General features: G+C 42.0%; 1 protein-coding gene across 1 annotated transcript in view; it reads right to left on the bottom strand.

The window, feature by feature from the left end:
* BTK (Bruton tyrosine kinase) overlaps positions 1 to 25,140 on the bottom strand; it is a 103,350-nt gene that overhangs the window by 9,140 nt on the left and 69,070 nt on the right. The window contains exons 11-16 of the mRNA XM_033943900.1: positions 18,061 to 18,140; positions 13,487 to 13,614; positions 11,987 to 12,061; positions 8,394 to 8,565; positions 5,113 to 5,329; positions 3,262 to 3,326 (exon numbers count right to left, since the gene is read on the bottom strand). Coding sequence (XP_033799791.1) covers positions 3,262 to 3,326; positions 5,113 to 5,329; positions 8,394 to 8,565; positions 11,987 to 12,061; positions 13,487 to 13,614; positions 18,061 to 18,140 — 737 coding nt within the window. The remainder of the gene's footprint in view (positions 1 to 3,261; positions 3,327 to 5,112; positions 5,330 to 8,393; positions 8,566 to 11,986; positions 12,062 to 13,486; positions 13,615 to 18,060; positions 18,141 to 25,140) is intronic.

The following is a 25,140-nucleotide window of genomic DNA, read 5'->3' as shown; positions in this document are numbered from 1 at the left end:
CCCTTACTTGTTCAGGGCCATCCAGCCTCTGCCGAAGCTGGATCAGTGTCCCCTGCAAATGTGTGTCTGTCTTCCTTCTGGCTTGGCTGCTCCTTATCTTCAGCGCCAGCTGCACTTGTGTGCCAGGATAGCACGCAGTGGCTCTTGCACGCTGCATGCTGCTGACCTGGTTCTGGTTCCGGGTCAGCCACGTGCAGCATGCAAGAGCTACTGTGTGCTGTCACGGCAAACAAGTGCAGCTGGTGCTGAAGATAAGGAGAAGCCAAGCTGGAAGGAAGACGGACATACGCTTGTAGGGGACACTAATTCTTCATGGGTCGGCAGGAAATTTTTGTGGACTGGCAGTTGATGAACATTGCTTTAGAGAGGTTGATTGGTTCAAGGTTTCTGTCAGACCTTTGGTTAAGGGAAAATTATTTCTGTTTCAGATTATGTCAGGAATTTAGGAGTGACACTGCATGTGTCTCTTCTCATTCTCAGTCAGAAAACAGTCATCTGTGTTGCAATTGCTTCCAATAAAAATTATTAAAAAAGAAAACATTAACACATTCTGTTAATAAATGACTTCCCTAATGATTTTTGTTAGCCTACTTGCTGCTTCAGGTGTGGCTCAATATATATTTCACATTTTTTATTTTATTGGAATTGCTAAGGATTTTTTTTTTTTAAATTATAATTTTAGTTCTTTATATTATAACATTGGATTGTTTGAAAAGATTATTTGTTCTGCACTGCTGTAACTAGCTTTGTTTGAAGAATGTTTGTAATTGATATGAACAAATAAAATATGTTCAGTCAGAATAAATCTATCTTTAATCTGAATATTCACTCAGTAGATTGGCAGTGCTCTGAACTGTTTTAGTGACCAAAATAAAATGAACAATGGGGATAAATAAAAGAAAAAATGACAAAGTCTATCAAATGGCTTTGTCATTTTTCTTCTAAGTAGGTACCATCGTATTCCATCTGCAGTCAAACGCTGAGATTTTAAAGGCGGTGTTTTAATTCGTACTGTTGGGGACAACCAGTGATTAAGAAAAGTGTGCAAATAAATTGAACTTCAGTTTTTGTTAAGTACCGTATTTGCCGGCGTATAAGACGACTGGGCGTATAAGACGACCCCCTAACTTTTACAGTTAAAATATAGAGTTTGTTATATACTCGCCGTATAAGACTACCCCTTCTTCCGCACACCTTCTCTACCGCCCTGGGTGCAGCACAGCCGGCCAGGTCCCCTTACTTTTGTGGCACTTCCCCGACCGACCGACAACAGCCCCGGTCCGACAAACCTCCCTGCCCTTAACCGCGAATCTAAATTACCTTCTGACTACCCCTTCTTCCGCACATCTTCTCTACCGCCCCGGGTGCAGCACAGCCGGCCAGGTCCCCTTACTTTTGTGGCACTTCCCCGACCGACCGTCAACAGCCCCGGTCCGACAAACCTCCCTGCCCTTAACCGCGAATCTAAATTACCTTCTTACAGCTGCTGTAAGAAGGTAATTTAGATTCGCGGCTACAGGGCAGGGAGGATTGTTGGACCCGGGCTGTTATCGGTCGGTCGGGGAAGTGCCACAAAAGTAAGGGAACCTGGCCGGCTGTGCTACAACCGGGGCGGGGCGGGCCGCTCCTCTCCTTTGGTAGCCACTCGAACCGCGAGGCTACTCTCCTTTTCCTTATCTGCCCTGCCTGCAGCACAGAGCCGAACGGAAGTCTTCCCGACGTCAGCGCTGACGTCGGAGGGAGGGAGGGCTTTGTTTAAGCTTTGTTTAAGCCCTCCCTCCCCTCCGACGTCAGCGCTGACGTCGGGAAGACTTCCGTTCAGCTCTGTGCTGCAAGCAGAGAAGGTAGGGAGAAGAAGAGCCGCGTACATCCAGAAGACTGAGTACATCCAGCCCCGCGACCCTCGGAGGCGTCCCCATGGGATCCCCGCAACCCTAGGGGGCGTCCCCACGGGATCCCCGCGACCCTAGGGGCGTCCCCGTGCAGCTCTCTAATGTAAAGTAAGGGCATTTAAACAGTACCCGGCGTATAAGACGACCCCCGACTTTGGGGAGGATTTTAAGGTACTGAAAGTCGTCTTATACGCCGGCAAATACGGTATCTTTTTCAGCCAGGATGAAGCTGAGCTTCTGTTTCTTATCTTACTATAATCTGTCATTTCAAGAAGACAAGTGCTCATTGTCGCTACTATGATCTCATCACAAATCCTGTGGATGACACCCAAAGGAAAGGAAAACAAAAATAAGAAATGGTCATAATAAGAACATAAGAATAGCCTTACTTGCTCAGACCAATGGTCCATGAAGCCCAGTAGCCCGTTCTCACGGTGGCCAATCCAGGTCACTAGTACTTGGCCAAAACCAGAGGAGTAGCAATATTCCATGCTACCAATCCCGTTCCCAACGGTGTAAAATAGCAGGACTAAACCCTCCCCCACCAGAATGTGTAGGTATTCAATCTTAGCCAAAAGATCTAGAAGATAGCATCATCATAGCTCTAAACATGCCTGATCTGATAAAAGAAGAATGGAACCTTATACAACAGTGTCTCTCAAACTGTGTGCCACAGTGGTGTGCCATGAAGAAATTCCAGGTGTGTCATAGGAGATTCCAGAATTTTACTTTATTTTAAAAATTCCCTTCATAAATATATACTTGAATAGATGACATGGATGTCGCTTATGCAAGAGTTTGTCAATGTTATGAACATCTGCATGTGTAAGGATACAGCCACCCAGACAAGCATCATTCTTTGGTGCGATTAGTCCTTGAAAACTAAAGGCAAGTAATTTTATTTTTATTTTTTATGCAGTAGTTATCCTAACTTGAGCAACAAAGCAATCAAGGCTTTATTACTATTTGGATCTTCTTATCTTTGCGAACTTGGATTTTCAGCTCTGACAGAAATTAAAAAAAAAGAGACCCACTGCAGATGGTGGATGATATGTGTGTTTGCTCGTCAACTATCAAGCCTAGTTTTGAGATAGTTTGAACTCAAAAACAAGCTCATCCATTGCATTGATTAGCAATTCTATTCTATCTACTTTAGTTTCACAAGTTACAATTACCCATACATAGTTTAAGGAACTTTAAATAAATAACTCTCAAATTTTTAATTTTTTCTTGGTTTTGCAATTTTATAATTTCAATTATAATGTGCCGCGAAAAATATTTGCTCCGTTTAGTGTGCCAGAGCTAAAAACGTTTGCGAGACACTTATATAGTCAATGTGGTCGATGGTGAGGGTGTGAGAGAAACTGACCTGGAAAGACCAAAATCTGAAACCTTGACTGTTCCGCTCTCATTTACCAAGCAGTTCCGGGCAGCCTGTGAAAGACCAAAAGATAAGGATAAGAAATCTATTCCACACAGAGCTAACATAAGTAGACTCCATCACGTCAACAGATATTGTTCTAGTAATTAATCAAACACAATGCATGCCAGGTCCCTGAACTTTGGGCACACACTGTGCAGGAACCAGTGATAGCATTTCAGTGCCATGAAGGTTTGCATTCTGTGACTTGGGGCTCCTTTTACTAAGCTGCGCTAGCGGTTTTAGCGCACGCTACATTGCTGTGCGCGCTAGACGCTAATACCAGCATTGAGCTGGCGTTAGTTCTTGGCGCGTAGCATGGGGTTACCGCGCGCGGCAATGCAGCGCACGCTAAAAACGCTAGTGCACCTTAGTGAAAGGAGCCCTTGGTGTATAAGAGTCTACAAACAAGATAACTTTTATTTCTACTTGAATTCAAGTAGCCTAATATAAAGCACTTGTTAACGTTCACCTGCTTGCTACTAATTAATGTTTCTACTTTAATATTTTTTATTACAGTAATTTTCTAGATCTGACTGGGAGAAATAAAACAAATATTAGAAAGAGCCTCCTCACAAGCACTAGATTTCTATCTGGTCTTGTAACCAACAGAATTTGTTGCTGCAGCAAATGATGTCAATCAGCATATTAGGCAAGAAATATAACACTAACCTTTTGATTTCAGATTAGGTTCTGGTAAATAGAAACCATTCCTATCTAACAAAAGTTGTTTTATGATCTAATGGTTACTTCTCCATCCTGTCCCATTCAGTGCCAAGGATGCTATGCAATAAAATCTTTTTATACTGTATTTAGCTCATTTTTTTGTTGGTAGGTTAGAGCAGTGGTTCCCAACCCTGTCCTGGAGGAACACCAGGCCAATTGGGTTTTCAGGCTAGCCCTAATGAATATGCATGAAGCAAATTTGCATGCCTATCACTTCCATCATATGCAAATCTCTCTCATGCATATTCATTAGGGCTAGCCTGAAAACCCGACTGGCCTGGTGTTCCTCCAGGACAGGGTTGGGAATCACTGGGTTAGAGCAATGTTCTTCAACCACCAGTCCATGGACCAGTGCCGGTCCACAGAAATTTCCTGCCGGTCCACAGGGCCGGCATGTGCATCAGGCCCAAAACAGTGTTCTCCAACCGCTGGTTCGCGGTGTAATTGATGTGGCGTTACCTTCTGGCCAGCTCCCTCTTCCTCACTGACTCAGTGCACAAAGCCATGGGCAGTGACTCCTACGCAGGTCCTTCACCTGAACTGGAAGCCTTCTCTCTGATGTCGCAGCATCAAAGGGAAGGCTTCCAGATGGCCCACGACTTAGCTCAGTGTTCTTCAACTGCCGGTCTGCAGACCGATGCCGGTCCACAAAATAATTCTTTTATTTCTGCCAGACCATAGGTATAAAAAGGTTGAAGAACACTGGGTTAGAGGAAATTATGGGGTCCTTTTACTAAGGCGCGCTAGAATAGACGCGTTAGTGTTTAGCGTGCGCTAATATTTAGCGTGCGCTAAAACGGCTAGTGCACTTTAGTAAAAGGACCCCTATGTTATGGTACTTCGACTCTTAAGGGTTAGATTTACTAAAGCATACTATACACATGAACAGGCTTTAATAGTAAGTAGATTCCCACTGCAAAGAAAAAAAATAATGCTGCAGAATGCATTAGGAAAATTTGTACATGAAGCAGTAAAGGATGAAGTAATGTTCAAGGTCAGCTAGGTCTGGACCCTAGTTTCCGATTCTCATTTCACTGCTATAACCAAGTTTCAATATAAATATGGGGACCGTACCAGGTCTCGGTGCAGGAACTGCTTTGATTCCAGGTACTCCATGGCCTCACAGACATCCTTGCAGATCTCCAGGAGTTCACTGGGGAGGAGGCGCCGTCGGGTCTCTCGCAGGAAGTTTAAGAGGCAGCCATTTGCCATGTACTCTGTGATAATGAAGATGGGACGCTCTTTGGTGGAAACACCATACAGCTGAACCAGCTTCTCATGGGACAAATTCCTATAGTGTCCCAGGGGAAAGGGAATAAAAAGGAAAGTGTGTAAGCATTAGAAACCTGAACAGTAAATAAAACAACTAACTGCATTTTATTTTTTACTCAGGTCATCTCATTGCCAGACTTGAAATTCTTCTACTGAAAAGTGCAATGTAGTGAAGTCAGGTGCTAACAATGGATTAAATTGTAAGCTATAGCTTAGGTCAAATCAAAGCCTGTTAACTTGAATTTGATAGGTCGGAGACAATGGAAAAGATTTTAAGCAAACCAGATTACTTAGCTTAGAGATGGGGAGTAGGCAGAGAGAATATATAAGCATGTTTTCTATTCTGGTTGTGAATGGGTGGCAATCTGACAGTGGTCAGGTGATACGTGTGGTTAAAAATCATCAGCTGGGTCTATTGACAGGAGATTTGGTAGCCTGTGGGTCACATTTCCAAAAGAGAAAAACATCCATAAAATGGCATAAACCGGCACTTGGATGTATTAATCGCCCAAACGTCCAAGTGCTGATTTTCAAAACCAATTTTTAGACAGCTTGCAGGGCATTCATCCTCCAGGACATCTAAATCTTAAGGAGGCTTGTAAGAGGATTTGGACCGGCTTAGCACTCTGACATCTTGCAGGGATAAACCTTTTTCAAGACATCCAGGGTGTCATTTAGATGTTCGGAGTTAGACCTATTTTAAAAGCCAATAAGGGACAAAAAGGTACTCAAAATGACCAGATGACCACTGGAGAGATGAAAGTATGTGTTCCACCCACACTGACCCCCCTACCCCCTGAAATGTAAATGAAACAGTATATACCTGTCTCTAGCACCTAGCATGGGAAAGCCTAGTACAGCAGCACATAGGTGTCTTAAGTAGCTTGATAGGTGGGCCAGTGAACCATAGAGAGGAGGACCCAGGCCCATAAGTTATTTTAACTACTACATTTATGGTGGAAAATGTGAGCCAAACAAAACCCACCCAAAACCTACTATACTACCATATAGGTGCCATATTTTTGGCCCAAAAATCTCAGTTTATATTCGAGTTTATACAGTACTGTACTATTGTTTGGTTTACACAGATTTTCAAGCATTTATACTCGTATGGTCACATTTCCAAAAGCATGAATGAAAGTGTAAATCTCTACAATTCCTCCCCACAAGAACACCTAAACTCAGGGGAAGATTCTCAAATGTTTGCGATAAAATTTGACGGACTGCAGTTGCAGCTAAAAGGTGAATCATTCTTAAAAAACAGCGCAAGCAAATTAGGTTGGTGGAGAGTCATGGAGGGTCAATAATTTGCATGTGCAAATCGCTGGTGATAGCAATCAGCACATCAGCAGAATAAACACACACACAAAAAAAAAAGACTTCAAATTGAAGATTGGCAGGAGGGATGCTTACTCTCTCCTGCCGTTGATGGCAAGCACCCCCCTTCTCCCCTCCCTGGCTTTATGTATCAACCCTTCATTGGACCTACTAAATTTATTCAATTATTAATTTTATTATTATGCTTATAAATAGTGAAAAGTACTTAGCTTGGTGGTCTGTTTCAGGGATATGTATCAGTGGTCATAGTTGACTAAATTTAGTAGGTCCAATGAAGAGTTGACACATAAAGCCAGTGACTATGAAAATTTATTGAGTCCATGGTGGTGCCACTGAGGACCGGTTAAGAAACGATATTGAGAAACCTAAGGGATACAGCAATAACCTTATAAGCTGAGTCTTGAAGATTCATCTTTATAGAATAGCAGGTAGCAAGATGCACAAACAAATCCAAATTGTTGCCAGTTAATGCCAATTATTGATTGTACACGCCAAATTATTGGCACTAATTGACTCGTTACACAATTAAATTGCACATGCAATCGAGGGGATTATGTGCATATTGGGTAGGCAATTTTATGAAAGCCTGTTTTAATAGGTAAAGTATACCTGTAGAAATTACCCTCTTAGGTCCTGATTATGTATAGTGTGGTCAAAGTTGCACATACAAATCTGCACACATTGTGGATTTGCATGCGCAACTAATTGTTTAACAAGCTAATTGGCACCATGACTGGCATTAATTAACACTAATTAGAATTTGTGTGTACAATTTTCTAAAGCCAGAATTCACTAACCTGTCCGATCAGGCCCGATCCGGGCAGGTCCGACGAATTCTGCAAACTCTAACATGCAGATGAGGGTGATCGGAGGAACGCCACCATCTGCAGGCATGGATTGCACTATAGTGATCCCCGCGCATGCGCAGACCATCTGTAGATGGTCTGAGCATGTGCGGGATCTCCGGGCCGTCGGAGTTGGGTGTTTTTTTTTTTTTGTTCTTCTATTTTATAACACTGAGCACAGCAAAAGTGCTGCCTGCCTACCCCGTACACGCCTGCCTTCTAGCCCTGAACCTGAACGCCCTGCCTGCCTGCCCCGACTCTCACACTCTTCCCCGCATTGCAAGGCGATCGAGGAATTTTTGGGAGCCTGTGGTTTTAACCCATTTAAGCCTGTGGGTTAAAACCATGGGCTTGCAGTGGGGGAAGGGTGGGAGAGTTGGGGCAGGCAGGCAGGGTGTTCAGGTTTGGAACAGGCAGGCAGCATGTTCGGGGTAGGCAGGCAGGTGCGTTTGAGGCTGCAGGATAGGGGCTGACAGGGCAGAGAGCAGAGCAGCAGATGGCAGGGCAGCCGGAAAGGGCTTCAGCGACTGGTCCTCAGCAGTTACTTTTTTTTGATCGGCCAGCCCAGTCGGTGTTGCAGGGTTTTTTTTTAGTGAATCGCGTCCCTGTCTATTTTGCATGCCGTTGCCCTCATTTGCATGCGTGGATTGGAGGATGGTTGGAAGACAGGTAAGTGAATCGGACCGGGGTCGCAAACCAATCAGTACACGATCGGTTTGCTTTGTGAATCTAGGCCTAAGTATATTCTATAAAGTGGTGCGCATAAATTCTAGTATATGAATTTCAAAAGGGGATGTGATTCAGGAGTCTCACGCTGAATGTGGGAGACATGGCAGGTCTGGACCACCTAACAGACAGATATAGCTACAGGTCAAAAAAACAGAGAGTACAGTGACTCACATCATGACTTTTGCCTCATCGATAAATTCATCCTCTGACATACAGCCTTCTTTAATCATCTTGACAGCGACCTCGTACTGGCCTCGCCATTTTCCATACTTCACTACTCCAAACTGGCCATTTCCCAGCTCCTTTAGGAATGTCAGATCTTTGGGGTCAATTTCCCATGAGCCTGTGATAAACAGCATCTGAACTTAGTACTTATAGATAACAGCATAAGATCGTTGGCTATTTAATCACATGTAGGGGTTATATTAGAAAATCTCCATGTACAAAATAGTGGCAGTTACATGTGAATACTTATGTAAATGGAGATTTCAGAGAACTGCTATTTACATGTGGAGATCCATGCCAGAGAGAAATTTCAAAGAGGTGTGTAAATATACATTTATGGAAATAAAAATCCCTGTTGGGTTTTACATCAATTCAAAGGCATAAATGCCTTTTTTTTTTTTTTTTTTTAACATGCATGTTTTGGGCCAGGGATTTACATGAGGAGTTAAGGAAATATTCTCCATAGTCTCTAGACATTTACCTATGCCTCTAAAAATAAATATAGAAATTCCAACCTCAATGCTTAATTGGTGGCACTAACCTGCCTAGGTTTCTAAAATGGGACAGCTACACATGGAAACAACACCACTTACATGTGGAAGTTGCAGGTTGCTATTTCCTTGTGGAAGTACCGATTCTGTATCACATGTATCCTTGGCTGGCTGCTCCCCTTGTGTGTGCCACAAATACACATGCACTCTTGATTTTCCTTATAGGTATTTTACAAAAGGTTCTGTGTATTTGTTTGTATTTAAGAGAGGAGGGGGTGGGGGTAGAGGGAGGGGAAGATGGGCGAAGGGAACATAGAGATATATAATATAGATCATTATTATAATGCCAACTATGGTGGCCCCAATTTGGTTGTTGATCACATTATCAATGTTGTTGATCTAGTCTACCAGGGGCCGCTGAAAAATTCTCAGCCCAACCAAGAAGAGAATGATGTGGATCCATGAAACATACAAGTTATTCCACACTTTTCTTGACACCTTTCGTTTCAGTTAAATGAAATAAAACGAAAAGTGTCACGAAAAGTGCAGAATAACTTGTAAGTTTCATGGCTCCGCATCATTTTCACTTTGGTTGGGCTGAGAACTTTTCAGCGGCCCCTCGTAGGTGGGCCTGATTCTATAAACAGCACCTAACTGCACCTAACTTCTAGGTGCTGGTCAGCATGGTTGTCAATCAACCACTAGGCGCTGCTTATAGAATCATGCTTAGCGGCGCCTAGGTGTGCTTAAGCATCAGCATTGCTAAGCATCCTAGAGGTAGGTGCCAGTATATTGGCATTTAACTTGTACACCTAGTGACGCTTAAGTTGACCGAAAAATGCCTCGCGGAATTATATTCTTATCCACTGCGTCAGGGCCATGAATTAGGCATAACAGGCTTCTGCCCATCTGGAATATAAGGCTCTGGTGCACTTCTGCTTCCTGGCAGAGAAGATCTGGCTCCTTTCTCTCTCCCTGCTGGGTTTCTCATGTGTGGCCTGTATGCCTAATTCATGGCCCTGACGCAGCGGATAAGAACATAATTCGGAAAGTAAGACAAGCAAGCAACGCAGGTAAGAAAGGCAACGAGAACTGTAATTGTGCAAGCGGTGCTGCTTGCCCAAAGCTTCCCTCTGACGCAGCTTCCTGTTTCCGCCTGGGCGCATGGTAGGGTGGGGCGGGGCAGGGGGGCCCAGTGTACTTGTGTGCCAAGGGGCCCTCGATGAATTAATCCTGCCCTGCTTCTGGGCATATATAGTTTGAAAATTATTCTTGGCTCAACCCACAGTCATATTGAATTTTTTGAGCACACGTTATAATTTATATATTATTGATATTTCATGTGTTTCATTTAATCCTTTTGCCCTGATTAAGATTTATTGACTGTGGTCAATTCAATTTAACCCAATATAAATCAATTAAGTTGCACGTGAATTTTAGGTGTTGCTAGGCGTCCGTGATTAAGTCATTTAGTGGCGCCTAACATAGGCACCGTTTATAGAGTCAGGTTCTGGTGTCTAAATAATGAACTTATCCTGACTATATGTCTGAATTCTAGTCTTGATGTTCTGTGTAAAATGGGCCTTTTAATCTACCTTCCAGAAAAAGTGAAGGTGAGGACTACTCAAACGATGCCTCCTGTAGCCAGTACGGAAGTGATTATTTTCAGTAATGGTAAAAAATGGTGGCAACTGTTGCCTTCCCCAACTGCAGCTATGTTACTCTATTCCTTTACAGATTCCACTGTGACCTCTTGTCTGTTGATGGTTAAAAGCAAATGAGGGAGAGAAAATGCTGTCATAACATCCTGGCTACACTACAGTAGCCATGTTCACTTCTTTGTGTTTATCTGTCCTTAACAACTTATGTCAACTAGCAGGGCCTACCTCTGTCTGCATATACTATGTAACCAGGGCAGGATTAATTAATCGAGGGCCCCTAGGCACCCAAGTACACTGGGCCTCCTGCCCTGCCCCACCCCACCAAGCGCCCAGGCGGAAACAGGAAGCTGCATCAGAGGGAAGCTGTGGGCAAGCAGCACCGCATACACAATTACAGTTCCCGTTGCCTTTCTTACCCGCGTTGCTCGTTTGTCTTACTCTCTGTCGATCGGGGTGGGGCCCGCGTTGCCGATCGGGGGGGGGGGGGGGCTCGCGCTGCCGATCGATGCTGGAGGAGCCCATCGCCATTTGAGAAAAACAATGTTGATGCCCTCCTTCATCGGGCCCCCCTGACCATTTCGGGCCCTAAGCACGTGCCTACTTGGCCTATTGGTTAATCCTGCCCTGTATATAACTATTTAGTAGCAGTAGCATATGGGTGGAAGAGGAAGTGGGGGAGTTCACCATTTCTCTAATAGCTTCTCCCAGCAGGGACATGAAGAAGTTACCACTACTCTAGCAGAAAACTCTCCTGGGAAAACCAATGGTAGGAAAAAGAGAATTGAGCCACTACGTTGGTGAAATGGTAAAGAACCAAATAAAAAAAAAAAATATATATATATATAAATAAAAAGTATGACTAACAGTTTCTTTCTTAAGGCTGTGACAGGAGTAAGTCAGGTCATGCTGAGTCAGACCATGGTCCATCAAGCCCAGTGTTCCGTCCCTGACACTGGCCAGTCTAGGGCACAATTACCCAACAGACCTAAAAACAAATGGCTCATTACTTTTAAGGACTTTTCCCCCAAACCTCTTTTGAACCCCAATTCAGTAGTCAACCTGACCATTCCAGAGTTTAATTGGGTACTGTGTGAAAAAATACTTTCTACAATCTGCTTATTATTAGTTTGATGGGGTGTCCTTTTGATTGCATGTTTGAAAGATCAAACAGCCATTCCCTATTTAACCATCTCACCCCACTCATATTTTATATGTTAGATTTCTTGTCTGAGTTCCCTTTTCTAAACTGAAGTGGGTTTTTTATGCTGTTTCTACAGGGTACAGTGCAAAAGTATTGAGTTATAGAGTCACTGAAGGAATAGTTAGAATAAGATTGCTAAGAAAGAATACTGCATATTCTACATCTACATGAATAAAAATAGGTTACCATAACCGAGTCCAGCTGTTGAGGGTGCACTCTTACTTCGTGAAGATACAGGGTACTTCAGTCTGGAGATGAGACCTGGAATTCAGAGATAAGAATTATTGAAAACAGAAGAAAGTGCTTTGGTTGGGAAGCAAACTGCAGGAGACTGAACTGGAATTTAGCATGAAGTAAAAACAAGCATATTTCCAGGTTATTGATTTCCAGATTATTGACAGTCACTATGACACCGGAGCCTCAAGCACTGTTCACTAAGTGAAGGTGGAAGAGAGTGAAGGATGCAATCACCACTTCAATACTCACTTCTTGGTTCTTACAATGTGATTGAGGAGAATTTTCATGGGATGAAATTCCAACCTGTCCAACCAGGCCCACCCTCTTTGGGCTCAGGCCTACTGAGCAGCTGTGTTATCCTTTCTGCAGCTAGCGGGGATCCCGATGCTCTAGAAGCTGAAGAGCTCCTCAAAAGCATCCTGAATGTTCTCCTCTGTAGTTTGGCAGCTTTAGTGAGCTGCCTGACACCAGTGTCTGGCAGTTCATTATTGCTGCTGCTGAATGTCAAGATTCAGGGGAGAAAGTTCAGGACATCTTCAAGGAGCTCTTCAGCTGGTGAGTCTTCAGTTAGCTCAGATATTTAGTATTTTTAAGTTGATCTGGGGTGGAGGAGGGCACCAGGGTGGGATGCAGGCTGCTAAAAGTACATTATTCCCACACATATTGGCAGTAGACCCATCCAAAATTAGAGGTTTAGCTATGCCACTGTCCTGCATTGGCAGTGCTGGTTCACTTCACAAGTTTCATAATTGAGCTGTAGATCCTCTCTGCACATTTTAACCTTTGTTTTTACTTAACTCTCATTTGAACTTGCAGAGTTGAGTTGATTGGATACGCTCCATCTTATATGCAGAGATATGATAATCAGATTTCTTCCCCCTCCCCCTCCCCCTCTTTTTGTGTGTGACCGGGCCTGTGGTCAAAAGAGACCCCAACAATGGTCATACTACACAGGCCTAAAATTAGCCCTATATTGTGAACCAGCAGCAAGAAGAAGGACCCCATTCAGAAACCTAGATCTGGAATAGCCTTTGGTTAAAGCAGCAGGCTGAGTATCAGGGAAACCAGGCTTCAAATTCTGCTTCTCCCACTGACTTTCCATTCAGCCTTCTTTGTCTCAAGTACACTTAGACCGCAAGTCCACTTGAACAGAGAAATAACTTGTGTATCTGAACTTGTAACTTGCTTTGTATTCATGTACTGTATAGAAAGGTAGTAATAACATTTCATATCCAAATCTACCTCTTCCCTACCCCAGCTCTTTCTCAAAATAAGGAAAGCTGCTGGAGTCATTTATGAGCCCATTTCTGAGTTGAGAAGGTGGTGGCAGTTTGTCAGTGGGTGCCAGGCCTTTGAAAATCTTTTGCATTTCATCATCTTATTTAGCTCTGCTCCAGCCTACAGCTGGTGCTTCATTTGAGTTTGTTCATTGGTTCTCTTCCTCCTTACCTGCAGCATTGTGTTGATGATACATTATTAGTTCAGGGATGGAATCATGGAGATGCTTCTCTGCCAGATAATACTGATTCTGGGCTGATTGACACACAACATAATGGCGGATTAATCCCTGAGGCTCCCTGCAAATTTATAAGCAAGTCAGTCACTGTATATGGGGTAAGATTATATCAAATAGGTCCAAAAGGAGCATGCCAAGCTCTCAGGCTGCTGATGCTGGCAGAATGAACACTGGCATAATACTGAAGATATGACACTAGTGGACAGATTTCAGTCTTTGCTTATTGCAGTTTCTTTTCCATTCAAAATATAGAGTGAGCTGATCATTTCATTCTCTTAGAGCAGGTTTCTAAGCACAATCTAAGTTTTTGGACCTGGAGCAATCAATGGTGGGTGGCTTGCCTAGAGTCAAAGGAAACTGCAGTGGGAACTGAACTCGGTTCTCCTAGTTCTTAGCCCACAGTACTAATCCTTAGGCTAGTCCTCCACTCCATTATTCTAAAAAGAGAGCCTGATTTAAAGTACAGATAGTTTGAGATATTGATAGAGGAGGATATGTTACAAAAGAGATGTTTTGTTTTTTGTACTATAGTCTTGTCTACATGGACATGGCTGCAGGTTTATTGTTCACACTCTAAGACAGTGTTTCTCAACTCGGTCCTGGAGTACTCCCTTGTGAGTTAGGTTTTCAGGATATCCACAATGAATTTGCATAAACTTGATTTGCATGCACTGCCTGCTTTATATGCAAATTTTTTTCATGCATATTCATTGTGGATATCCTGAAAACCTAACTCACAAGGGAGTACTCCAGGACCGAGTTGAGAAACACTGTCTTAGAGTGTGAACAATAAACCTGCAGCCATGACCATGTAGACAAGACTATAGTACAAAAAAACAAAACATCTCTTTTGTAACATATCCTCCTCTATCAATATCTCAAACTATCTGTACTTTAAATCAGGCTCTCTTTTTAGGGTAATGGAGTGGAGGACTAGCCTAAGGATTAGTACTATGGGCTGAGAACTAGGAGAACCGAGTTCAGTTCCCACTGCAGTTTCCTTTGACTCTAGGCAAGCCACCCAACCCTTGATTGTCCCAGGTCCAAAAACGTAGATTGTGAGACCATTGGTGACAAAGTACCTGCATGTGATATATAAACTGCTTTGGTTGTACAACAGAAAGGTAGCATATCAAGAATCCAAAATCATCTGGCATACATGTTTTACAGGGCATTTATCTTGGATAAGCTTTGCTAACTATCATATGTTGTAACCAATTTAATTATTTTACTACTAAATTTCACAGTTGATATTTCTTTATATCTTTTTTATTTTATAGATATATATCTAAAATTATTACGGTGATGTGCTCAGACCTGTAACCCAATAAATAGTGAAGTCACTACCATGAGTTTAACAAGGGGACCATCATTGCAACTACTTGTCCTCGACCCTCCCTATATGATCTTAAACCTATTCAATTGTTATATTTGTACTTATCTGAATAGAGAGGTTTTTGTTGTTGAACTTGGTCTTGTTAAATCTCAACAAAAACCTCTCTATTCAGATAAGTACAAATATAACAATTGAATAGGTTTAAGATCATATAGGGAGGGTCGGGGACAGGTGGTTGCAATGATGGTCCCCTTGTTAAACTCATGGTAGTGACTTCACTATTTATTGGGTTACTGGTCTGAGCACATCACCGTAATAATTTTAGATATATATCTATAAAATAAAAAAGATATAAAGAAATATCAACTGTGAAATTTAGTAGTAAAATAATTGAGAGTTGTTCACAGAATATCACTGTGTATCTTCCTATTATTATTCAGTAACCAATTTAATTGCCATAAGATGGAAAAAAGTGAAGTGAAGAGACTGGGGGGGGTCCAATAGAGAATTCAAGATGAATATTGTGAATCATTGAGTGGGCAGAGAGAGAAGGGGACAAAGGGGCAGGTGAAAGAGGCAATTTGAGATGGGAGACAAATACAGCAAAGCGATTGAGTGTTAGAGGCAAAGGTATCAGACATGGAGGGGTATTTTCGATAGGACGTCTAAGTCCAACTTTGGACGCTTCCCATAAGACGTCCAAAAGTTGGGACAGAGAAGCATCCATTTTTGAAACCGCTAGATGTCCCTTTTTTTTTAAACATACCTATTTGGATGTCTTGGCTGTCAGGATGTCAAACCTTAGGATGCCTAACTTTGTTCACCATTTTCAACCACAAAAATGTTCACGGTGAAAGCGTCCAAATCAAGACCATTTGGATGTAGGAAGGGCCAGCATTGTAATGGACTGGCCACAAAGACATGTTAGCAGATCAGTGGAGTACCTTAGAGGGCACTATTGTGAACTTCACATAAAGTGTGCTAGATATACATCTCACCATAAAAACCCTTCTAATTTCTGGTGAGCCTTCCAAAACTCTCCCAAAACCTACTATACCCACCTGTCTACCACCCTAATAGCCCTTATGGCTGCAGGTGACACCTAGTTGGCAGTATAAGTGATGGTTTTGGTAGTCTCACACTTTCTACCATAAGTGTAATGGTTAGAGTGGGTTATGGGCCTGGGTCCTCCTCTCTATAGTTCACTAGCCCACCCAACAGGTTACTTAAGACATCTGTATGCTGCTCTAGTAGGCTTTCCCATACCAGATGCTGCTGTTCTAGAGACAGGTATGCACTGTTTCATTCAGATCTTTGGGGGGTGGGGGGGGGTCAATGACCACTGGGGGAGTGTGGGGGTTCATTACTTAATCCCTCCAGTGGTCATCTGGTCAATTTGGGTACCTTTTTGTCCCTTATTCACTTTTAAAATAGGCCTATCTCCGGAAGTCTAAGTTCCGTCCTGGACATCGTGGGAAATGTTCGATTATCACCGCAAAATGTTCAAGTGCTAAGCATGCCCAAAGTCCACCCATAACATGCCCCCTTTAACTTTGGATGCACATTAGTTAAGAAGTCTAACAAGATGTCCAGAAAGTTGGCTTCAAAAATTGACACTTGGATGTCTTGTCCAGGAAAAAGTCTAAGTGCTGTTTTTTGGATGTCTTTCTTTTTTGAAAATGAGCTCCATAGTAGACTTGCTTAATGAATGAATACAAAAGCAGAGCAAAGGGTGGGGCGCATGAAGTCAGAATGTTAATACAATTTTAAACAGATGTTTCACAGAACAGATGTGAGAAATTAAGATACTGGTTTGGGGGGTATGCCTTACAGGATGAGGAATGACATGGACGAGAGCATCTAAAGCATATGACAGTATAGTGTTTTATGAATAAACATCCCCATTCAGACTGTGATAGGGTAGCAGAAATGGTGCAAGAATCAATAGACAGAGATTCCCAAATGTAGAAATGGTGATAAAATGGGATTGTATGTGATAAAGATTAAAAGGAAAAAGTAATTAGATGATGGTTAGAAAAAAAAGGGGGGGGGGAGAGACAGATGGAAAGCTGGAAAATCACATTTAGAAGAAAGGACAAGATCAAGACAGTGGCCAAACTGTAAGTGGGAGCAGGAGAACACAGTTGAAGTTTGAATAAAAAGGTTAATGCAAGGAGTTTTGAGGCAAATGAGAAAGATGGCTTATCAGCATGGAAGTTAAAATCCCCAGGAATTAGGGAAGACGTGTTAAGGAATACGGAAAGCCAGGAGTCTGTCAGTGAGGAAAGAGGAGGGGGGGTTGGCAGGGAAAAAATAAATGACAGCCTCCTGAAGGGATGGAAGGAAGCAAGGGGACAGCTTGAACCTCCATGGACTGAAGAGGAAAAAGGGATTCCACTGCATAAGATGGAACAATAATAGCTCACAACCACTACCACCATGGCCCATAGAGTGATGTGAATGACAGAGCAGCAGCAGAGGCAGACCCTCAGGAGAAAACTAGGCCTCAGTCATAGTAGGAAGATAGAAAGAATGATTAATAAAGAGGTCAGAACTGTAGAAGAGTTTGTTGGAAATTGTGCAGACATTCGATAGAGATTCATAAAGGAGAGAAGAGGGTAGAAGTGATAGATAGATAGATAGGTAGTTGTTTATACAGAAAGTCATGAAGGGCCAGGAATCGGGTTGATATTAGGGAAGTGCTTTTTAGTGAAATGACATGGGAATTTCCAATGCCATCTCATGTTGATTTTTCTCCCTGAAATAAAAAAGCAAAACAAAACCCCCAAACAATTTTGTTTAGTCATATCATTAATAGCGCACACTTTTCAGAGTGTGCACTATCTGCAAAGAGAGCACATTCTTTCATAAAGAATATGCACTGTTTGGTGGTGTGCACATACTGAAATCAGTGTACATGTGGAAATAGTGCATACTTGTGTGCACTTTTTCTGAGAGAGCGCACTTTTTCTGCTATTGCTCTTGTAACAAAAAGGGAAAAGACACCTCTGAATGAAAATGAAAATTCTTGTAAACATAGGAAATGATAGAAAACGAACATTTTTGGGCTGCATATTTCTAGTCGATATTACCAGCACAGACAAGGAAAAAAAGGAGAAAGCTACAGAAATGAAGAGCAGAGGAAAGGTGGCAGCAATGAATGGCACTCACATGGCTGATTTGGCAAACACAGAGACTGTGTATTTCCCAGCTTTGCTAGAGTCTCTCACAATGAAGCCACCTTCTTTACTCTGAAAGAAAGTTCAACATCCTGAGTTGGAAACAGAAATGAACTCACATATGTCATTTATTCTGTGACTTTTGTCTAAACAGGAGTCCAAAAGGATTTACAGTGCAGGCTGTATGCCAGAATAATTATTTTGTTCTGACCTTTACCTTACAATGAGGGAAACTAAAGTACCCAGTGGCTGGAGCAGTGAGTGGGCTGAGAACTAAAGAGACTTGGGTTCAATTCCTACTGGAAACCAATGCTATGACCTTTTCATGTGCAGGAGTAAAATTGTGGAATTGCCTTGTTGGTCAAAAACGTAAATACAGCGATAGGAGCTCATTCAGGAAATGGTTAAAAACACAACTGTTTCTTGATGCATTTTTCTGAGCACTGATTTTTATAAGGGTTGAATCTTTTTGTTTCTGTTTGTTCTAACCTATTTTAATATTTGATGTATGTAAAAAAACAGTATAGAAATAAAAAAAATAAAAAAAATACGTCTCCCACTGTCACTCCTTGTGACCTTGAGTAATCACTTCATTTCCCTTGCAGCTCAAACCCACCGATTATAAGCTGTTTGAGACAAGGGCATCAGGATCACCATTGTACAGTACTGTGTAAATCCAGTAGTGCTACAAAAATAAGTAGGATGTGTGTTTGGAACTTGGGTTTCCTTTTCTGGTTTGCTATGCAAGTGCAGTCAGTTTTAGGGTGGATGTAGCAAAAGGGAAAATGAGCAAAGCTAGCCCCTCAAGAGCCATAGATGTGATCAGTTTCCAGGACATATTTGTGTACAGTTGGATTGGGAATCTGCTTAATTTTCATGTTTTGGTTATCCTGAAAACCAGTCCTCTTTATGACTCCCTATTACCAATTTCCTATCCTTAGCTTCTTTTTTTTGTGTGTTTATATTTCTTTATTAATTTTCAATTTAAATCAAGCTAACCACTTGTACAGAAAGCAATAGTTATAATAACAAATAATCATAAGGTAATTAACATCCAATAAAGAGACATTATTTAACTATTTATGCTCAAGTCCTCCTACTGGATCCAAGTTTTAAATTTAGCGAAAAATTAAAATAACAAATTTTTTAGCAAGATGCTAAAAGCAGAAGCACTGAAAAAATGAGGTTTCTTAATTATATTAGGGTTCAAGATAATCCTCCATCCAGACGAGACGTAGCTACAAAAGTTGTCAATTGAGATGGCTCAAAGAATACATATTTAACAGAACGGTAACACACTATACATTTACATGGGCGTCTCAAATAAAAGGTAGCCCCCAGAGAAGTAACCCCAGGTTTCAAAAGAAGAAATTCACGGCGACGCTTCTGTGTCTCCCTTGTAAGATCAGGAAACATATGTACTTTACAACCAAGAAAAATTTTTTGTCTATTTTTAAAGTAAAGTCTTAATAACCATGTTTTATCTAACGGAAGCGCCACAGTTAGAATCAAAGTTGCTGGTGATGCCAAGTCTTTATCAGATGTCTCCAACAATTCTGAATATATGTGGAAATTCAATCGTGTAAGTCAGACTAAATATAAAAAACGTATTGAGGATACTGCTATGATAGCTATTTTTCTCCGTTGTCTTATAATTTCATATATTGATGGTGTGATGTTAATGAATGTTTGATGTTAACGTGGTATGAATGGTCCTAGGCTATCATAGCAGTATCCTCAATACGTTTTTTATATTTAGTCTGTCCAACAATTCTGAAACATTTAAAGTTTGTTGACCCAGTTCTTTTTGTTGATTTACAGAAACTTTCATCGGCAAATAATAAACACGTGTGAATGGTGGTAGCATTTCTTCTGATACTTCTAGGATTTCCATCAAGTATCTATTAAGCATTTCTCTTGGATTTACCATTTCTAATTTAGGAAAGTTAATTAGCCTTAAGTTATTACTACGAGAATTGTTCTCAAGCATTTCAACTTTCCTTCTCAAGTTGGTATTGTCTTTAATTAAAGTCTCTTGAAGTTGTTTAGATGTAATTATTTCCTTTTCAATTTTCTGAATAGATGCATCTGAATCAGACAATTCTTTTCTTAAATCTTTAAGTTCCTTTGTATGTTTTATAATTTTTCCTTCCAGATATTGAAATTTAGGCGTAGTAGACTTTACAAAACCAGCGATTAAGTCCCATAATGAATCTAAGGTTACAACTTCAGGTTTAACCAAAGATATTGAAGTTTGTAAAATAGTAGAGTGCTCACCATTCTGTGGAGATTCTTCGAGGCTTGTCTCCTGGATTTCGCCCCCTTGTAAAGTTGGATTCTCCTCAGGTATATTTGTTAGAGCTCCTTGAGTATGAGCCCCAACCTCCATAACTTCTCCCAGATTTAGTCTTGCCTCTGAGGGAGAGAACACCACCAACTCCGGGGTTTCCCCGCCCCTGGGAGAACTGGTAACCTGAGGTTGTGGGGGCGGCGCCCTTGCATCGGGGCTCAGCGTAACATCATGCCCTGGAGGAACAGCTACAGGTTCGCCTCCCTGTGCCCTCAGCGGGCCGCCTTCCGACGCCCGGGAAACCTCCTGCACTCGCCTCAAGAGCCGCTCAATATTGCCCAGAGAGGGAACCTCGGGACGCCGCGAGACAGCAGCAGCGCTCCGTCCTCTTCTCTTAGGCATAATTGTAAGTAAGAAAAAACCCCTTTCAAGGTTCAATAGAAGGAATTTCTTTGATTTATGAGCAGGTCCGACGCAAGCAGCTCAGCGCGTCTGACTCGTAGTAGCCATCTTGGATCGAGCTCTTCTCCTATCCTTAGATTCTTGTACATTTCCAGAGCATACAGTTCGAACTCCTCTTACTAGCTTAAAAATGCATTCGCTCCAAAGCTCCTCAGTATCTCTCCCTACAATCCTCCTTGGGAGCTCTGTTCTTTGGGTAAGTCTCTCCTATCAATACCCTTCTCTATTAATGCTATCTCCAGTCTTCGTTCCTTCTCTCTTGCTGTGCCTGGAACAGACTTCCTCAATCATTAACTCCCCTCTTCTACATATCCACGCTAGTGGCTGCCGCGCAACAACAGCTCCGAAGCCCTTTAAATGTAGCCCTTTAAATATAGAATAGGGGGTAAGTCAAGCTCTGTCCCTGGCTGTATTCAAATCCAGGCTCAAGGCCAACTTCTTTGAGGTTGCTTTTAACTCCTAACCCCCACTCTCTGTAAGGCATTCATGCCTTAAGAACTCCCCAACCTCCTATTTGTCATGTTTGTCTGCTGCTTAGATTGTAAGCTCTTCTCAGCAGGGACCATGATGTCAATGTTCTAATGTACAGTGCTGCATACATCTAGCAGTGTTATAGAAATGATAAATAGTAGTAGTAGTAGACTAGTATAATGGCATAACAGAAATATAGAGAACATGTCAAGCCGAGATTAATATGAACCTCGTCCATTCATTTTATTAGAATTCTACTAATACCTCCATTCCATAGCTCTTTCTCACTCCCCCACTAAGATCTACCCCATCCTTATTCTCCCAGACAGAAAATTGTATACAGTAAAACCTTGGATTACAAGTAACGTAGTGTGCGAGTGTTTTGCAAGATGAGCAAAATGTTTTATTAAAATTTTAACTTGATGAACGAGCGAGGTCTTGTAATACAAGTACGTACAGTATACGCGCATAACAACTGAGCCAATGGTTCTTCTCTCTCTGATGCTGTGGGAGTGTAGTGACTGTTCTAAACGAGCGAGGTTTTGCAAAAGCGCATCACGTCATAGTGAAAGCCGTCCTACGCAACAACCCTCATCCTCTCCTCTCTCTCGTCTCCCTCACACTAGCCACAATTCTTTTCAAAACTAAAGTGCAGGTTAATATATTTATACTTTATACAGTACAGTATTTTGTATTAAAGTTTTTGGGTTGTGGAATGAATAGTCTGAGTTTCCATTATTTCTTATGGGGAAATTCACTTTGGTATATGAGTGTTTTAGATTACAAGCATGTTTCTGGAATGAATTATGCTCGCAAACCAAAGTTTTACGGTACTCATTTCTGGGACTGATTAGCAGGAAGGAGCTGCCATTATAGTTAGGGGAACCTTCTGGCAGTGATAAGTCTATGAAAAAGCTTGTCACAATGTCCTCTCAATGGAGTAACAGGAGGAGCATTCTGTGTTCCTGCCACCCAAAAGTAACGAGGTAGGCTAGTATGGTTGAGCCCAGCAGCAGGTATTCCTTAAACCTGGAGGAAGTATAAAAGGGAATGTAAGACGGAAAGACTAGGTGTCTTTTTCTCCATGAGAATTCAGAGATATGCAATAGGAAGTTTTGGAAGTGGGCTGCCTGTCCAAGATGCCCAGTGAGGAGTTTAGTCTTCTTCCCCAGAGGCTGAAGGAGAAGAAGGGGAGGGAAAGGAGTGGACCTTTTCCCTGAGGAAGGAAAATGAAGAATTAAATGGTTTAGATTCACAAACTTGACAACACCCCTGGGAGACAAGATGCTAGAGTAAAGATTTGGGATCAGAAGGGAGACGGATCATTGAATTGTTGAATTTGTTTAGTTTTTGAAAATATTCCGCTTTTGCATGATCTACTGTATGGACTCTTTTTATTTCTTTTTTCATGTTACTATGGTATTTTATACTGTGAACAATTCTGTATTTTCATATACATTAGATTTTCCAAAATAATCTGAGAGAAGGAAATGATGTACGGAACGGACTCATAAAGCACCCAAATTTGGATAAGTGTTTGAGAAACCATTGTGTGAACCTGAACAATTTAATATGGGTCCCCCGTTACTGAAACCTTTCAGTTGAAACAACTTACACTTAGGAAATCTTTAGTCTCATTATTCTTTTCACTTTATAGATTATTTTTCACTTATCAAATTTTGTATTGTGTTTATAGGGAGGTTTTTGTTGGTTTCATTTTTTGATTACCTCGTTTTATAACTTTTGTTTTTTCTTTTTATATAGAAAAATACCTCCTCCCCTTTTTACTAAGCCATGGTAGAGGTTTCTACCATGGCCAGGAGCGCTAAATGCACCGATGCTGCTTTGTTGCTCACAGAATTCCTATGAGCGTAGGAGCAGCGTCGGAGCATTTAATGCCCCGGGTCATGGTAGAAACCTCTACCGTGGCTTAGTAAAAGAGGGCCAAAATTACTAGACACAAAAGTAGAAAAAAAATCTAATCAATAAATAGAAAATAAAGTTTTATGTCTATTTCTGGAATATACCAGAACTGGTATTAGATAGGGCTAGAGCCTGTGAGAAAGACCTTTAGTTTTCTCCAGTATAGGAGTGGTAAGTCTCCACCTTTGGAATGGGCTACCCTTGGCTTCTCTGAAAGTGTACATTCACCTGCAAAAATGCCAGCAGAGTGCCTAGGTGCTATTCTCTAACAGCATGTGTAAGTGATGTAAGCATATAAATGCAAAGGGGTGCACCCACAAACAGAACATGGGTGGGGCTCCCACTTATATGTATAACTTACAGGATACAGTAAGTTGCGCTCACCCCTACCACATTTATTTATTTATTTATTTGCTCAATTATTTAGCCCGTCCTCCCAGAGGAGCCCAGAATGGGTTACAAGGTACATTCACAATATGGTTAAGACAGGACAGAGATAACATAATTTACAATAAGACATGACAAAATAGAACATATTACACTATGTGGCATCTGGTGAGAGTAGATGGTACAGTTGCGTTGACTTTGAATGGCATTTCTGTCCACAGTTGTGCCGAGCCTATGGCTAGTACAACTGTGGACACAAATGTTAGGCAAGCCAATATCAGGTTACAGTAGTATTCTATAATGGAATCTGGGCACCCAGATGTTGTAATAGAATAAATTTCCACTGTGTGTCACACCGTGGAGACAGCTAGTTATAGAATTTCCCCTTAAACAAGCAAGTTTCCAAGTTTTATTAGGATTTTATATACCGCCTATCAAGGTTATCTAAGCGGTTTTACAATCAGGTACTCAAGCATTTTCCCTGTCTGTCCCGGCGGGCTCACAATCTATCTAACGTACCTGGGGCTATGGGGGGGTTAAGTGACTATATGGAGAGGAAGAGGATAGGCTATGGGGATCCAGTGAAGGTCCCCAACTTCTAAATGGCACTAGAAAAGGGCAAAGAGATCCATGATAACTGAAGATGTTGGATAATCGGGGGAAACAACAGAAAGGGACTTTGTGCACCACTGTGGTGCTGTGCACTGAGGCACCATCACCACACTCAGCACAACTTTTCAAGTGCTTCCTTCCCCACCTACCCACCAGTAGATCCCACCTACAGTCCCTGACGGTCTAGTGCAGTAGTGTAGCTAGAAGTCCATTTCAAGAGGTGGACTATGCATTTCCTCCCTGCTCCCCTCTCTCCTGCATTAAAATTCACATACCTTTGCTGACAGGGATGTCCAACCAGCTAAAGAGGTCCACTGCCCGAGTCTCCCCTTCATGGCATGTCTGTCCCCTTTTACCTTCATATTATGTCCCCACATTCTAGCGCTCCCTCTCCATATACAAGCTGACCATAAAAGGAACTTGAACCCTTAAGTGGTTGATCATTGGAACAAGCTTCCAGTGCAGGTGATCGAGGCAGACAGCGTGCCAGACTTTAAGAATAAATGGGATACCCATGTGGGATCCCTACGAGGGTCAAGATAAGGAAATTGGGTCATTAGGGCATAGACAGGGGGTGGGTAAGCAGAGTGGGCAGACTTTTCTGCCGTCATCTTCTATGTTTCTAATCTCTTCCTGAGTCAGAAACCTTATCCATTAGGCCACATGGCCAAGTTGCAAATCTGTAATGTAACTATGGGCTCCTTTTACAAAGGTGCGCTAGCGTTTCTAACGCACGCACCGGATTAGCGCGGCTAGCCGAAAATATACCGCCTGCTCAAAAGGAGGCGATAGCGGCTAGCGTGCATGGCAATTTAGCGCGCGCTATTCCGCACATTAAGGCCCTAGTGCGCCTTTGTAAAAGGAGCCCTATATGTCTAATTACAGGTTTTCAAAAAGTAAGTTTAAGACATTGAGCCATATGTATCA

This window comes from Geotrypetes seraphini, chromosome 5 (genome assembly GCF_902459505.1).
Source record: "Geotrypetes seraphini chromosome 5, aGeoSer1.1, whole genome shotgun sequence".
Lineage (NCBI taxonomy): Eukaryota > Metazoa > Chordata > Amphibia > Gymnophiona > Dermophiidae > Geotrypetes > Geotrypetes seraphini.
This window is presented reverse-complemented; position numbering and strand designations above follow the sequence as displayed.